The 15754-nt window shown below is 39.2% G+C and overlaps 1 protein-coding gene across 2 annotated transcripts in view; it reads left to right on the top strand.

The window, feature by feature from the left end:
- PARN (poly(A)-specific ribonuclease) overlaps nt 1–15754 on the top strand; it is a 186185-nt gene that overhangs the window by 45741 nt on the left and 124690 nt on the right. For both annotated transcript variants that reach the window (XM_019507430.1, XM_019507429.1), the window contains exons 19-20: nt 5180–5235; nt 11994–12080. In XM_019507430.1, coding sequence (XP_019362975.1) covers nt 5180–5235; nt 11994–12080 — 143 coding nt within the window. The remainder of the gene's footprint in view (nt 1–5179; nt 5236–11993; nt 12081–15754) is intronic.

Raw genomic sequence — 15754 nt, 5'->3', positions numbered from 1 at the left:
ATCTGCAAAAAAAAAAAAAAAAATCTGCAAAATGAGACACCCTTCCCCGCCCCCCCCGCCCCCCCTGACTTCCAACTAAACAGTGCTTGGATTTAAAGTATTTTAGAATCAGTTTTGTTTCAGATTATTTTTAACCAGTTTACCTGCTGGTGAGGGAATGTAGGGTGTCTTGCTGGTATCAAAGCTGCTAAATTCAGCGAAAATCATTACCTTATTTTCAAGATTGTGCCTGCTACTAGAAAATCCCAAAGAACAGTGTTGGTCAGTTGCTTCCACCATATTTTTTCATATAACACACCTTTTTAAAAAAAGAAAAACAGCTGAAATTAGCATATGCAGTACATGCAAGGAAATATACAGTAAGAGCAGTTTCTACTATGGGCTGGGCAGAAGCAAAAGTTAAGCCTGCACATGTTTGGGGGAGCAGAACAGTGAGCAGGTTTGGCTCCCTAGTCCCTGTTTACTACAAGGAATTTTTTTTCTGTTTCATTCTGCCTTTCAAAAACAAGGGCCATATCTTACTTTGGTGCATTGTTTTTGAGAGGGACTGGTATTCCCCAAGGGTTTTCTTTTAGTGAGGGCCTTAAATGATTTCAATGTTGCCCTTCCCAATCAGTGTATGACTTCAGGGTAGCGTAGCCATATTTGAGTCGGATTTAAACTAGGTAGCTTGAATACCAATAATAATCCTTCTATGGCAGTGTAGAGACCAGTGTGACTAATTTACTCTATTTTTCAGGTACATATGCAGCCCATAGAGCTCTATAGTGCTGGCAGCATGTGAGTTAGCTTATGTATATCTTCACTCTGTAGAGTTTCTGTGTTGAATTCTAAGCAGCTGAAAACAGTGTTTCTTGATTGTAGGTCCAGGCCTTGAGAATCCATTTTGCATACCAGATCACCTTGGAAGACTTGACTCAGAGTTGTCTGTGGTAGTGATAAAATAGCACTAGCATTTTCAGAGTCGGTGGCAGTAATTCTTCAGTGTAATGTGGAAACTCTTGTTTTCTTAACTGTGCTGTAGTCTATAGCTGTTAATTTTAAAATAAACTTTCCATAAATAAATTATTTGAGTACAACATTCTCTGGCTAAAGGTGTTATCTTTTATCAGACCAACTAAATAGTTAGAAAAATTGTTCTTTGCAAACTTTCAAACACCCTTCTTCAGGCACAGGGAGAGTTTGTTGTTTCTTTGTGTTGTCTCCACATAAAGCACACAAGAAACAACAAATTCTCCCTGTGCCTGAAGGGTGTTTGTACTTGAAAGCTTGCAAAAAACATCTTTTCCAACTATTTAGTCACCTTTACCCAAAGAACCTTGTGTGCCTATGTTCTTTAGACCAACAGAACTACAACCAACAACCCTGAATTATTTGACTGAATATAGCAAATGCTTTTTGCCCCAAGCTATGGTGCTGTTAAATAGATTTTATGGTTGGAAATGCCCAGTGTCTTTGTCAAACTTGCTAAATTATCTAGTTTAATAAACCTAGTGGGTTTTTTGTTTTAAAAAAAAAAACAAACCTCTGGAAAGCAAAATTCTGTGTAATTTCAAGTATATTTTGGGTCTCTGTGTTGTTCTGCAGTTTCTCCGGTGACACGGTATTCTCAGTCTAAAAGACAGTAAGGTAATTTCGAAGCAGGTAGCTGAACAATAGTTCAAAGGAGGTAGTGCTAGAAAATACTGGCTGGTTTAATGGGCGCTCCTGATGGATCTCAGATTACTTCAGAGGAAAACCAGGATCAAGAAGTGATAACCGGCTGGAGATTTCCCTGCCCCAAATAACTATTTGAACCAAATCTGTGAGACGAATTTTCAGAGGAAAGAGCTGAGATAACCCTCAGTAGGCTTGTTCGGGGGGGTGGGTTTTGTTGTTAGGTTTTTTAGCTCTGCTTCCTTCAACTCTGGCACTGTTCCTAAATGAATTACAAATACATCAATATATCCAGCTAAGCTGTTCTAAACAAATATGTATTAATAGAATTAATTTGTTTAGAGATGGTACTCATGCAAACTTCTCTAAGAAGGTGTCGTTACACATAGAAAAGTATAATGTAGATCTATGTGCTGCTCCTAACATGTGCCTTATGTTTTTTTTCTTAAATCCTTCTAAGGTTTTTCTCTACTCTGTGTAGAAATGTATACTAGAGAAGATACATAATTAAGGTTGAACACTGTTATTGAGTACTAAACTATTACCGAAATATTAGCACTGTAGATGCAACTCTGATCCTAAATCTCAGGGGAAGCTGATACACAGTATAGAGATTTTTTTCATGTAAAAATCACTCCCATATGTCTATTATAATAAACCAAGTCCTGATTTGATTAATTTATATAACAAAGTTTTTAGTTTGCAAGTGGAGCTTGAACAAGATAGGGTAGTTGTGGATGGAGATTGTGAACAATTAAAATGTTTTAACTGTGTGCCATCACTTAGCCAGCAGAATTGTAGGGTGGTTTCAGTGCAACTTCTTACGGTTTTGAACATGACTGTATTAATGAGGATAAAGGTGTTTCTCTTAAATGGGTAAGGGCTCCACTAGGGACTAACTAGAAATATGTATTTAAAGCATTGGTTAGCTTGGTGGAAGTCTTAAGTGCAAAGACTTGTTGACAGGTCAGCCAAATTCCTGTTTTTAGGAGATGTCAATACTACTGCCCCAGTCATGTTGAAACCTGCTGCTGCTACTTTTAGTTGAGACGGTCTCCATTTGGAATGCCATTTAAAAATTGATATGAAGGAGCTTTCATACTCTAACACTTCCTTTTTTAAAATGTTTTTTCTAGCTGCAGGTTATTTAAAAGCAAGTTTTAGGAAATATAAATCAATAAAAATGTCATAGATCTCATAGACGTTAAGGCGGAAGGGACCTCGCAAGATCATTGGGTCCAGCCCCCTGCCCAAGGGGCAGGAAATCAGCGGGGGTCAGATCACCCCAACAAGATAATGATCCAAGGGTTTCTTAAAAGGTGTCCAGAGTTCACACCACTTCTGGGGGCAGCCTATTTGAGATTTGGACTGTAAAGAAGTTTTTCCTTATGTCCAGTCTAAAATGGTCTTCCAGCAGTTTGACAGTTAGACCTTATCTTCCCTTGGGGTGCCCTGGTGAACAGACATTCTCCCAGTTCCTGATGCCCACCCCTTATGTTCTTATAGGCTGTCACCAAGTCACCCCTGATCCTTCATTTCTCCAGGCTGAAGAGTCCCATGCCTCTCAGCCTCTCCTCATAAGGCAGGGTTGGGCAAAATGCGGCCTGCAGACCACATGCAGCTTGTCAAACCATTCTATCCGGCCCATGGTGCCCCTAAAAAAAATTTAGAAAATTAATATTTAGCTGCCCCTGGCTGCCTGTCATGTGGCCCTTGATGGCTTGCCAAAACTCAGTAAGTGGCCCTCTGCACGAATTAATTGCCTGCCCCTGTCATAAGGCCTGTTCTCTTGACCTCTAACCATGTGTGTGGCTCTCCTATGGACTGTCTCAAGCTTCTCCATGTCCTTTCTAAAATGTGGAGCCCAGAATTGGATGCAGTACTCTAGTTGCGGCCTCACCAAGGCTGAGTAAAGCAGGAGGATTACTTTTTGTGTCTTACTTGAGATGTGTTGGTAGAGATGCAAATCACGCAGCAAACTTTTACTGATTTCCAGTAAATCTATATAAGCAATAATACAAACTTGTTAAATGTAAATACTTTGAATCATTCTATGAAACGTTACCATTTTTTTTTAATGTCATTCTTAGAGGATTTTGGACATCTTTGATATGAATAAATGCTTCTAAAGTTTATTGGACAGTTCACTCCTTCCTATATATGCATAGCTGAGTGAAAATTGATATGCATGACTTGCATGAGTTTAATTGTGACAAGCAATGCTCTTGGACAGTCCAAGTGAGGAAGCAAAGGACTGAAAATATATGGATAATGTGCTGCTTTGTCTTCCACTCAGTGTTCTGGTCAGTGAGGCACGAGAGATGCTTGCTTTTCTATATCACTGTTGATACAATAGCAGTTGTATGGTTAAACTGGACTATTTTCTCTAGCTTGTTACATTAGCATTAATATAAACTAGCATATTCTTGTGCAGCATTTTGAATAAGATTATTTTTGGTAAGAACTAAAAAAAATGTCAAAGATAACTTTCACAGAGGTCTGTGGATAAGCAAGATGATTGGGCCTCTTGGCAGTGATGGTGGTTGAACCATGTAACAAATGTTAACAATCAGGACACTTGCAAGGCACGCTGTATATAACTTCTAACCGATTTATTTTTCCATGAGGTCTGTGAGCATTTTTAACTATTAGATCCATTAAGGAACCTTCCAGGGAACCTCTCTGTATTAATGTAAACCAAGTGGGCTGAAGTTTATTAGTTTTTCTGGCTACTTCTACAACCCCTAACTAAGAAATTCACTTTCTTACCATGTCATGCAGAATATTCTTGTAAACTAGGCAAAGGAACAATCTGCAGTGATTTAAAAATAAAAATATTTAAGTCCCCTAATATTTGGTTCACTGGCTATGTTGTGATGCCCCATGTTTCAAGAAAGGATTCTGAATACTGCAGCTACCAGCAAACTGCAGGAGCAGTGAATAAAAATAAATCTGTCATGTCAAAATTTGGGAAGGGGGAGAGGTTTTTTGATATGCTATTTTTTGTCATCTCTCTTTGATCTCTTTGAAATAGTATGGTGACCTGTTGTAGGCTGCGTAGTCCCATTAAATGAATTTCTTGCAGTGGGGTGCTGAAGATGTAGATAGACAAATCCTAGTGTCCGTTACTGAGCACATTTAGGGTGGTACTTGTTGACAGGCCTTCCACTGCCTAAGCAGCCATTAAGTACTTAACTGTATTTGTGCTATACCAGTCAGTTTTTTATTGAGACTCTCTCGAAATATGTTTTGGTTTTCTTGTCCATTGGTTCCAGATCAAGGTAGTAAGATAACTATCAATCAGATAATTTATATGGTGTGAATTAAACTGGTTAGTGGAGTAGTTCATACCTCTTTATTTTTTAATTGGACCAACATTTGGTGTGTATTTATGCTTTCTGTTTGTTAATATTATTGCTAGGTTATTTAATATGGCTTCTATCTTGAAGTAATGTCCAACTAAACTTTATAATAGCCTTTAAGAGAGCTAGCTTGCTAATGACATTTATTGCTTTTGCTACAGGTTATTTCTTATGAGAGTAACGGACATACCATACCTGAATTTGGAAGGACCAGACTGTAAGTGGTTTTCTTTGTTTGTTTGCTTTTCCTTTCATGTTATCTTGAATTTATCACTTCTCTAGCAAAGAAGTTCAACCACATGAGCAAGTGCAGAACTTCTGTTTGTTATTTTAAGACAAATCCATGTGACAATTTTCAGAGAAACTAGCCGAAATGACCCTTGGTAGGCTTGTTGTTGGGAGCGAGGAGGGTTTTTTTAACTGCTTCCCTCGACTGTGGCATTATTCCTAAATGAATCACAAGAACATTAATGTCTCTAGCTAAGTTGTCCTCAAATGTGTATTAATGGAAGTAATTAGTTTAGAGATGGTACTCATGCTGACTTCTATAAGAAGGAGTCTTGACGCACAGAAAAGTATGATGTAGGTCTGTGCTTTGTTCCTAACATGTACCCTATAGCCAGAACACAGGAATTCAGTCCCAGTTGAACCATATTCAAAATTAACAAAAAGTCTAAATTTACTGATGCCATTTATAATAAACAAATGCAAAAGTAATTCAGTACATTTGTAACTTTGGATGGAGTGTCCACCCTATGTATGAAATACAACCCAAAAATGGCTTAATGAGATCAATTTGTACTTTCTGTGGCAAGTTTAATGTAGCTGAAGATAACAAGTTTGCCCTTTAGTCTTAACTGCCTTTCTTTGGTAATGGTAGCCCAAAGTAATATTTACAATCTTGAAGTTTTGCAAGATGGCCAGCTTTTATTTTTTGCAGTTAAAGAATACGTCGTAGTGAATATTTAACTACTTAATAATTTCACTTAAAACTTTCTGTTTATAACATTGCTTAGCTTTAGCCTAAGCATAAGCTTTTCAGGCCAAATGCAGTTGTAGCAAAGAAGGAAGTGGTGAAAATTAAGATCCTAAAGCAGTGGTTTTTAACTCAAGGCACTCCTCCATAACTTCTGAGAATTTATCAGTACTCTGTTACAAAAACTTACTTATTACAGTGCTTACCTTTTCATACCTGGTGTGTCCTTGATAGGACTGTGTGGGTCACCAGCTGAGAATCAATGGTCTGGCAAATGCTTCCATCAGTCCTGCAGTGGGGATGAAGAGAGCAGACATTTGCTTCTCGAAATTTTGCATCAGAACTAAATATCTGCAAATAATTTGTTGTTACTGCACCGGTTAGCACTTAACACTCACTAGGAAGACTCTCAAAAGGTAATGTTGCTGGCAGAAATGGGGCCCAGATGGACCCGGCCCTCCCACAAGCCTCTAGGCCAGGGGCAGGCAAAATATGGCTCATGGCCTGCATCCAGCCCATGGTGCCCACCAATTAATTGTACCGTGCCCAGCCCTTCTGCCCATGAGGATGGGAGCGAGGTGCCCACGTACCCAAACATACCCTATTGCACATGAATGCCACATGACCCTGGAGGCTGGGGGGCACAGCGAGTTCCCGCAGGTGGCGGCAGCGCTGTCAGCAGTGGGAGCATGGCGGTGGTAAGCAGGGAGCTCCCGCAGGTAGCTGCAGTACTGTTGGCAGTGGGAAGGGGGGGGGTTAGCACCCTTAAAAGGATCTGTTGCTGCCCCACTTGAGAATCATTGTTTTTAAAATAAAGTCAGTGACTGAACACAACGAAGTGGCTCCATTATTAAAAGCAAAACTTTGATTAAGATCGGTAAGAGCCACAAGTGTGAAAGCTTAATACTTTGAGATGGAAAATACAATGTGGAAACCATCATGCTATACAAATGTTAGATATTTGGATGCCTTATCTTGATTTATCCACTTTAAAGCTATGTTCCAAGGCGATTCTAGTTTTTGATTATACAAAGGCTTAGTTTTAACTTAGAGAAGCTTAATATATAAAATGCCTAAAATATTTTTGGAGAGAGAAGGGTTTTTGTGAGCAATTTCTTTTACTGGACCAACTGCATGGTTGGGCTAAAGTTAGACAAGTTTTAGAATGCAAGGCATTCTTAATTCGTAACTCCTGGACCATCATTGTTACAGTATCACTGCAACACTACCTAACCTATTTTTATTTATTTAGTTAAAAATAAGTGGTTTATAAATTCTTCTACCAATTAGCATTTTTCTTGCTTTGATACTTTTTTTCTCTGTGCACTGAATGAAGAATGTCCTTCTCTAACAAGTAGTCTTTCAATAGCTTAATTGAATACTCAGAGGAAGGTGTTTGTTGCTTGAGAGAGAAATGAAAATTGTGAAAGTTAAAAGTCTAGTTTATTTATGAATATGGAATATGACTATAGAAATAGTTATTTTTTGTATATCTGGGGTTATTGAAGTGGTTTTTGCTTACAAACTTCAGTGTTAAGCCTTTAGTTGGGAATGTAGCACCCTTTTTCTAGGACAGCAGTTTGCCTGTACTATATGTCAGGGGTCATTAAGAAATGATATCTCAGCTGCTAAACTGTGGAGTTACTACTTCTGGGCGCTGTCTAATTACAAGACACATTTTGTTATCTCAACTTTGGAAAGAACGCTTAACAGTTTGTCTCTCTAAAGCGATTAAAGATAATTGTCTGAGAGCTGTTTGCAAAGGGAAAAACTGACGGAGTGTTCTTGAGGTCTGAGGTAGTTAGGCATTCCTAAACTTCCAGAGGGACGATAAACTTAGGGTAGATGATCAGGTGGACCTTTTTTTTCTTTTTAAAATCTTTTTCTCTGTTCCTGCTATAAAAAATTAAAGCTGAAAAAGCTGCCTGACCACTTCTCACCTCTGCTGCCTACTAGTTAAATTCTTGAAGGTTTGCCCCCTGAAAATATTCCTTATTTGGGCCTTCTGGGTAAATATGGTCCACAAGGTAGCCCAATGTAAAAGGGAGAAATCATGCAATAGCCCAGGGCCCAATGTAAAAGGAAGATGGCATGTGATAGTATTACAGTTGGGTAAAGGCTTGCAGCCATGCTTAGGAAAAGGGTCAGTTATAGTTAGTCTTGTAACTAATGTAAGTATTGTTCGCTTTATGACAACTTGTAAAACAAACTGCTGTGAGAGTTTTTGGTGAATAGTTTAGTAACTCATTCTACTTTCTAGATGTGTTGAATAGGTGTTGTGGAACACTGAAATGATGAATAGTCATGTGTAAATATCCTTGACTTGAAACTAATTCTAAGACCTTGTTATTTATCAAGGGGAGGGTTCAAAGTGCAGTAAAATAAGTGTGAAAGGTAAAAATTGATAAGCTTTATTCAGTGAGGATTATAATTATTTTATAGTGTTCTCATTTTTCCTATGTTGTATATAAACAGATGTTGTTCAAATCTACATCTTGTTTTAGAATTACTTAAAATTGTAAAATGTAAAATTATGATGTATCAATTTAAAAAAAAAGATTTGAATTTTTTGTTTACCCTGATCTCTGGCACGCCAGAAGAAATAGCTCTTCCATAATCCTATATTTTTAACTCATCTGTTATTTTAAGTGGCACTATATTCATCAGTAAAATTTGAAATATATATAAAATGTACATGAATGTTTATTTCCCCCTTTTAAGCAGAAACTTTAAACATTGCCATGAATAATATGTCTGAATGCCATTCCAGTATTCATAGATTCATAGATGTTAGGGTCAGAAGGGACCTCAATAGATCATTGAGTCTGACCCCCTGCATAGACAGGAAAGAATGCTGGGTTCAGACTACCCCAGCCAGATGCCCTTCCAACCTCTTGAAGACCACCAGGGTAGGGGGAGCCCATTCCATACCTTGGCCACCCTAACTGTGAAGAAGTTCCTCCTAATGTCCAGTCTAAATCTGCTCTCTGCTAGTTTATGGCCATTATTTCTTGTGACCCTGAGGGGCACCTTGGTGAGTAGAGCTTCACCAATTCCCGTCTGCGCCCCCATGATGAATTTATAGGCAGCCACAAGGTTGCCTCTCAACCTTCTCTTGCAGAGGCTGAAGAGGTCCAGGTGCCTTATTCTCTCCTCGTAGGGCTTGGCGTGCAAGCCCTTAACCATATGAGTGGTCCTTCTCTGGACCCTCTCCAGGTTATCCACATCCCTCTTGAAGTGTGGCACCCAAAACTGCACGCAGTACTCCAACTGCGGTCTGACCAGCGCCCTATAAAGGGGAAGTATCACCTCCTTGGTTCTGTTTGTCATGCATCTGCTGATGCACGATAAAGTGCAGTTAGTTTTTCTGATGACTTCATCACTCTGACAACTCATGTTCATCTTGGAGTCCACTAGGACTCCAAGATCCCTTTCCGCTTCCATGCTACTGAGTAGGTAATTTCCTAGGCAGTAGGTGTGCTGGACATTTTTCCTCCCTAGGTGCAGCACTTTGCATTTCTCCTTGTTAAATTGCATTCTATTGTTTTCTGCCCATTTGTCCAACCTGTCCAGGTCTGCCTGTAGTTGTTTCCTGTCCTCCAGTGTGTCCACTGCTCCCCACAGTTTTGTATTATCTGCAAACTTGGATAGAGTACACTTCACTCTCTCGTCCAAGTCACTGATGAAGACATTGAAGAGTATTGGTCCAAGTACTGAGCCCTGCGGGACCCCGCTGCCCATGCCCTTCCAGGTCGATTACCGACCCATCCACTACCACTCTCCGGGTATGACCCTCTAGCCAATTTGCCACCCACCAGACTCTGTAATCATCCAAGTTACAGCCTCTTAACTTGTTCACCAGTATGGGGTGGGATACCATATCGGAAGCTTTCCTGAAGTCTAAGTAAACAATATCAACCCCTACTCCTGTGTCCAGGTGTTTTGTAACCTGATCATAAAAAGAGACGAGATTAGTCAGGCATGATCTGCCTGCTACAAACCTGTGCTGGTTTCTCCTCAGCATAATTCTTCCTGCTGGGCCCTCACATATATGAGCCTTAATCTTTTCAAAGACTTTGCCAAGGATGGAGGTGAGACTGACTGGCCTATAGTTGCTTGGATCCTCCTTCCTCCCCTTCTTGAAAATGGGGACCACATTGGCCCTTTTCCAGTCCTCTGGGACCTGTCCCGTGTGCCACAAGTGCTCAAATATTCTTGCCAGTGGATGTGCAATGATATTGGCCAGTGCCTTCAGTACCCTCGGATGGGGCTCATCTGGGCCTGCTGACTTAAACACATCCAGCCCTTCCAAGTGACTCTGCAACATCTCAGGGTCAACACTTGGTTGTCTGGTGCCCAGCTGTTGCTTCTCTGCAATGTGAGACCATTTAGGAAGACTGAGGCAAAGAACTCATTGAGGAGTTCAGCCTTGTCCCCCCGTCTGTCACCAGTTGCTTTTCCCCATTTCAGTAGTGGTCCTATACCACCTTGGGCCTTCCTTTTACTCCCTATATATCTGAAAAACAATTTTTTGTTATCCTTAACTTGGGATGCCATCCTCAGCTCCATAGTAATGTTTGTCTTGAGTTTATTTAACATGCTTTTTTGTGTTTGTTTGTATGTCTCAATCTATTTCAAGGCTTTTAAGCTACTAAATTTCAACTGAAATCTGAAAAAAATACAGTATTTCTGATTTGCATTTTTTTTACAAATGTTACCATCTTAAACTGTCATAGTATCAGTGGCTTCTAGAGAAATTCTGCATTTTTTTTTTTTTAATCAACATAACTGACTATACAGGGGAGAAAGAAATAAATGCCTTTATTTTAAAGTTTCAGTTTGGTCAAGATGAATGAGCCACATGCTAAGCAGTACTTTCACTACTTATGATATTAATCACATTAATCATGCAGTATATTGGGCAATATTGTTGGGGTCACAAAATAAAAAAAAAAAAAGGGTATAATTATGTAGGGCTGTTTGACTTGGGATAGAGTATTTCTATTGACAGAGTTATAGCAAGCAAATGCTACCTTGGAATTTTCCAAGGGCGGGTAGGGCATGTCAGTGCTTCAGTCCTCATGCAGTCCGTAATGTATTTTGGTAAAAAGTTGTACTTTTGAGCCAGTTTTCCTTAAATAGTTTGTTGAAAGCTTCTGCTGTATAGTATGGGCTTCTGGCAGTATAGTAAATGCTATCCTATGCATCAGATCTTTTTTAGGTAGCACAGAGAAGAGTCATTGTGTTGCTGTGTCCTGGTTAGAGTAGGACGTTGAGGATTCTAAGCAAAGTGGTTTTTGCATTTGTTTTTGGAAATACTGTTATACAGTAAGCTCTAAGAGTGTATGCACTCGTGCATGCAACGCAATGCTGGGTGCTTTTGAAAGCAACCAGCGCTGTGTCATATGCATTTATATAAATTGTGAAATGCGCTAAGAAAATGCTGGCAGCGTGCTTTTTCAAAGGTGTCTTAGTTTCAAAGCATGCTGCCGTCATTTTCTTAGTGCTGATGCACATTTCGCCATTTATACAAATGCAGCGCCAGGCGCACCAGTTTACATGTTCCGCAGACTCGATTAATTGAATCTGCTCTAGTGCATCAGATTTCCGGCACATTGGAGCAGACAAATGTACATGTATAAATTCCCTAAGTGAAGAGCAAAATGGTAAAATACAGTTACTGATTTAAGTTGGAACATAAAGAGGTTAGGCAGTTTTGGTTTCCCTTTGAATGTGCTATAAGAGGGGCTGGAGACAGCACCAAAAATGTGGATAGCTTTAGACCATTTTTGTGGCATGCACAATTTTCAGTTTCTCATACACATTAGTCAGTTGGGCAGACTGACTTGTATAAATATAGTTATTATGTGCAGTTATCATAATCTTAAGGTTTAAATGTAAAGCTGTCTCTCTTTGCATTTCAGATAAATAACACTAATTCATATCCTGAAAAATAATGGGTAACTGGTTTTATTAAATGCTTTTTTTACCTCTTATAGTGCAGCCAAAACGAGATCATGTTCTTCATGTTACATTTCCCAAAGAGTGGAAGACCAGTGACCTTTACCAGCTCTTCAGTGCCTTTGGTGAGTAATGCTTACCCTTTCCAAAAAATTTCGCGTAGGTTTCCATGGGTTCCCCATAACACCAGTTTTTACGTTAGCTTTGAAACTGCTAAATAAAACCATTTATGATTTAGGTCTCATACAGCTGTTTGGTTTCTCCTGGGAGAGTTGCTGCTTTCCCAGGAGAAATCACGAGTGTACAGATGTTCAGGCTTTTTCTCCCATGGTAAAAATGGCCACTACAAGAGAAAAATAACAACCAGACTTAAATCGTTCCCAGGAGAGTTTCTCTTGGAAGAGCAAATGTCTGTACATGCCGTGGATCAGCTCAGAAGAGAACATAATCTTTCAGCGTCTCCCCTCCCTTCAAGGGAGTCAGTGTGTCCCTTGTTTGGACTATGCTACTCTGCTCTCCAGTAAGGGGCAGAATGCACCCCCTTTAAAATCTGCACATTGTGCTGCAGGGAAAAACAGGCTGACCATGAGCAGTCTGAGTCAGCCAATCAGAGCTGTTGCCAGGCAGGTTAAGGAAGGCTTCAAAGCATCCTGTAATTTCCATGCCCCTCCTCTTTCCCCCCCCATAGTCAAATGTATGTACGTGTGGCTCTGGGTAAGTTTCTTTACCAGGAGAACAAACCTGAGAGAAGTCTCTCAGATTATTTGAATGTGTCCATCCAACTGTCAGTACTTTAAAAAGGCCCTGCTAGTATTTTATCTATTAAAGAACTGTTATCAACTTACTTAAACTAAAAACAGGTTTCAGTCTTACAGCTTGGTGTTATAGAAACTGGACCTCTCACTTTTTGAAACCAAACCAGTGCATGATATTTTAGAGTTAAGGTAAATAGACTAGCATTTGATCAACTGCACTGATGATGTTTCAGGCACTTACTATTTAAGACATTTGGGTGTCGGAAAATCAATTCACTGGCTGTGCGTGGGGATTCATTTCAGGCTTTCACTTGTATGTATGATTCTGCTTCAGTTTTACTCTAATCCTCCCACTGATGGAGCGGATACACACACCCTCCCTTTTTCTCTCAAGTCTAATCCCAGAAGTCTGAGCCTCAGAATTTGCTGACAGCGTCTGGAAAGTAGTTTTCATGTGGTGCTGGCTCTTATTTAAACTTGCTAAACTGCATTATGACAGCTAAAAATGTAAGTCAAATATAATTTTGGAAGTAAATGGTAGTAACCACAAGAATATTTGATCTCCAACAAGAGGAGATATGCTCGCCATGTATTCTTTGCTATGTAAGTTTGAGGCTGTGTTTGGTTCATGCCATTGCCATGTTCACTTCATGTGGCAGGATCTTTAAAAAATAAAGATTTCATGCTACTCAAAATTTTGTCCTTCTTTACATCTGAATTTGAAAACATCTGATATTTTCTTGGTTCTAAACCTTTGGGGTTATATGGAACTAAAAAGTGTGAGCTTTTTATTTTATTTTCTCTTCCATGCTATGCTGCTAATATACTGGCTGGGTGTTAGTATTATAATTTGGGAAGTTGGGTGTACAATGTTGGTTTAACCATAGAGATTTTCTAGAAATGTGTAGAATGAAGAATTCTTTAGATGTGTACATTATGAGTTGTGAACTTTTTGTTTCTTCAAAGTGCATGAGTTTAGAAACTACAGGGTGCATCTACACATGCAGTTTGAAGCAATAAACTGTAGAGCAGTTTGAGCTGGAGTAACCTACTCCTAGGCTCAGTGTCTACACATGCATCCGGAACAGCAGCAATTTGAGCTGGGGTGGAACAGTTTATTCTAGGGTTGCTCCTGCCCTGCTCTGCCCTGTGCTTTTGGATGGTGGCAGAAGGGGCTGGCTGGGGCATGAGGGTGCTGCAAGTGTGGAGCTATGTGGCTAGGTGGCAGGCAGGAATCTGGCCCCCTTATGCCTAGGTTGCTGGCACAATTTATGCTTATGGTCAGTGTCTACATGTATTTAATTACTCCACTGTAAGATAGCACTGACCCTGACAGTACTATCTTACGGTAGTACTAGTTTACTGCAGCCTAATACTGTCTCGCATGTAGATGGGGACGCTTTACTATACAGCTAATTGGTCTGCTCCACAGTAAAGTGCACGTGTAAATATGGCCACAGAAACTCTGATGTGGTGGTGGACACATTTCCCTTCGTAGTGATAGCATGTGTTGTAGACATTGTTCATTGCCACTAGGGGTCACACTTGTGTAATACTATTTAATTTAGGAAACAGTCCTTTGAGAAATAAGCACCTAGTACGTGGAGTACACTAATGCAGAACACTTGAGTTCTTAAGAATTCAGAGCCCATTTATAGTTGATTAAGTTAATTTTCTCAGCATCCTAGGAGTCATACTATCCAGTACAGACCAAGGAAAACAAATGAGGTAAAATGAGATTGAGAGAGAGTGACTAGTCAAATGTCAAAGCAAGTCAGTAGTCCTGACAAATCGGTTCTCCCTACTCTTCCAGCTTAGCAGACCATTGTTTTTTAAACAAGAACTTTGGCAGGGGTGGGTGATGGTTAAAATTTAAATTAAAAATAATTAGGTTAAAATATGAGCTCTTTAATTTTATAATATTATTCACTTTTAACTTCATAATAAATAAGTGTCTTAAATGTTTGGTCTAGTGAGAACAATGCTTGTAATAAACACTTGAAACACTTGCCAGTGAGCCACTGCAGTGTTTAAAGCAAGAGGAAGCAGACTGAGATTTACTGCCCTGAAAAGGACATTCATGCTTTTAATGTTTCATGCTGCATACCAACTATGCACCTGTTCATCATTTAAGATTATTTATTTATTTATTACAATCTTATGGCAGACTTTTAAAGCATTCCTATTAGAAGCACTGGTCAGACCTAAAAGCAAAGAATGGGCAATCTCCTAAGAGTTTTCTTTTCTTTCATTTCTTTTAGTTCTTGAATTAGTATAAAATACTTTAATATTCTATAGACTAGATGACACTAGATGACAAGTCTGACAGTACTTAAAATAACATTTTATGCTAGTCATTGTAGTTCGTGTTTGTTGTTTCATTATCAGCTAAGAAAACACTTTCCGGTGTTTTGGATTCTGTCAGTATATCATCAGATTGTTATCACCAGAATGAGTGAGTTTGATTTAATCGGACCTTAACACACAATTTTACTGAGATAAGAAAACCCTGGAAAGAAATGAATGATGGGTTTGGTTTTTTTCTATCAGAGCTTGGTGAGCATCAAAGTGCAAAATGCACAAATGACAAAATATTTTTAACAACTCAGTTTTAATAATTGAAGCTTTTACATAGTAATGTGAACATTTAATAGGCCTGCTTTTTAAAAGCAAAACCTTTGTACTGCACACCTACAGGTCCTGTTGGTGCTGCAAATACACAAGTACTGAGGCAACAGTTTCTTTTTCAAGTGTTAATCAACGGTGATGCATTAAAATATTTATATCCATGTCCTGAAGTCAGTGTTTAAAGGTGGTTAGCTTGCAATTTAAAGATGAAATAATTACATTATGATTTTGGAAGTGAACTGCCTAGTTAAAAACATGAAAACTTTAAATATAACGGTAGTAATATATTCTGAATACACTCCATATACCAATTTGTCTGTAACATTTTTGCGCTTCCCATCCTGGGGTAGACTTTCTAAACATTTTTCTGCTGTCTTGTGATCTTGGTACTCTGTCCTCCCTTCAGGAAGGTGAAT

The sequence above is a fragment of the Gavialis gangeticus genome, unplaced genomic scaffold (genome assembly GCF_001723915.1).
Source record: "Gavialis gangeticus isolate Ggan-Ray unplaced genomic scaffold, GavGan_comp1, whole genome shotgun sequence".
Lineage (NCBI taxonomy): Eukaryota > Metazoa > Chordata > Crocodylia > Gavialidae > Gavialis > Gavialis gangeticus.
The sequence above is the reverse complement of the archived record's forward strand: the minus strand, read 5'-3'. Positions and strand labels throughout refer to the sequence as shown.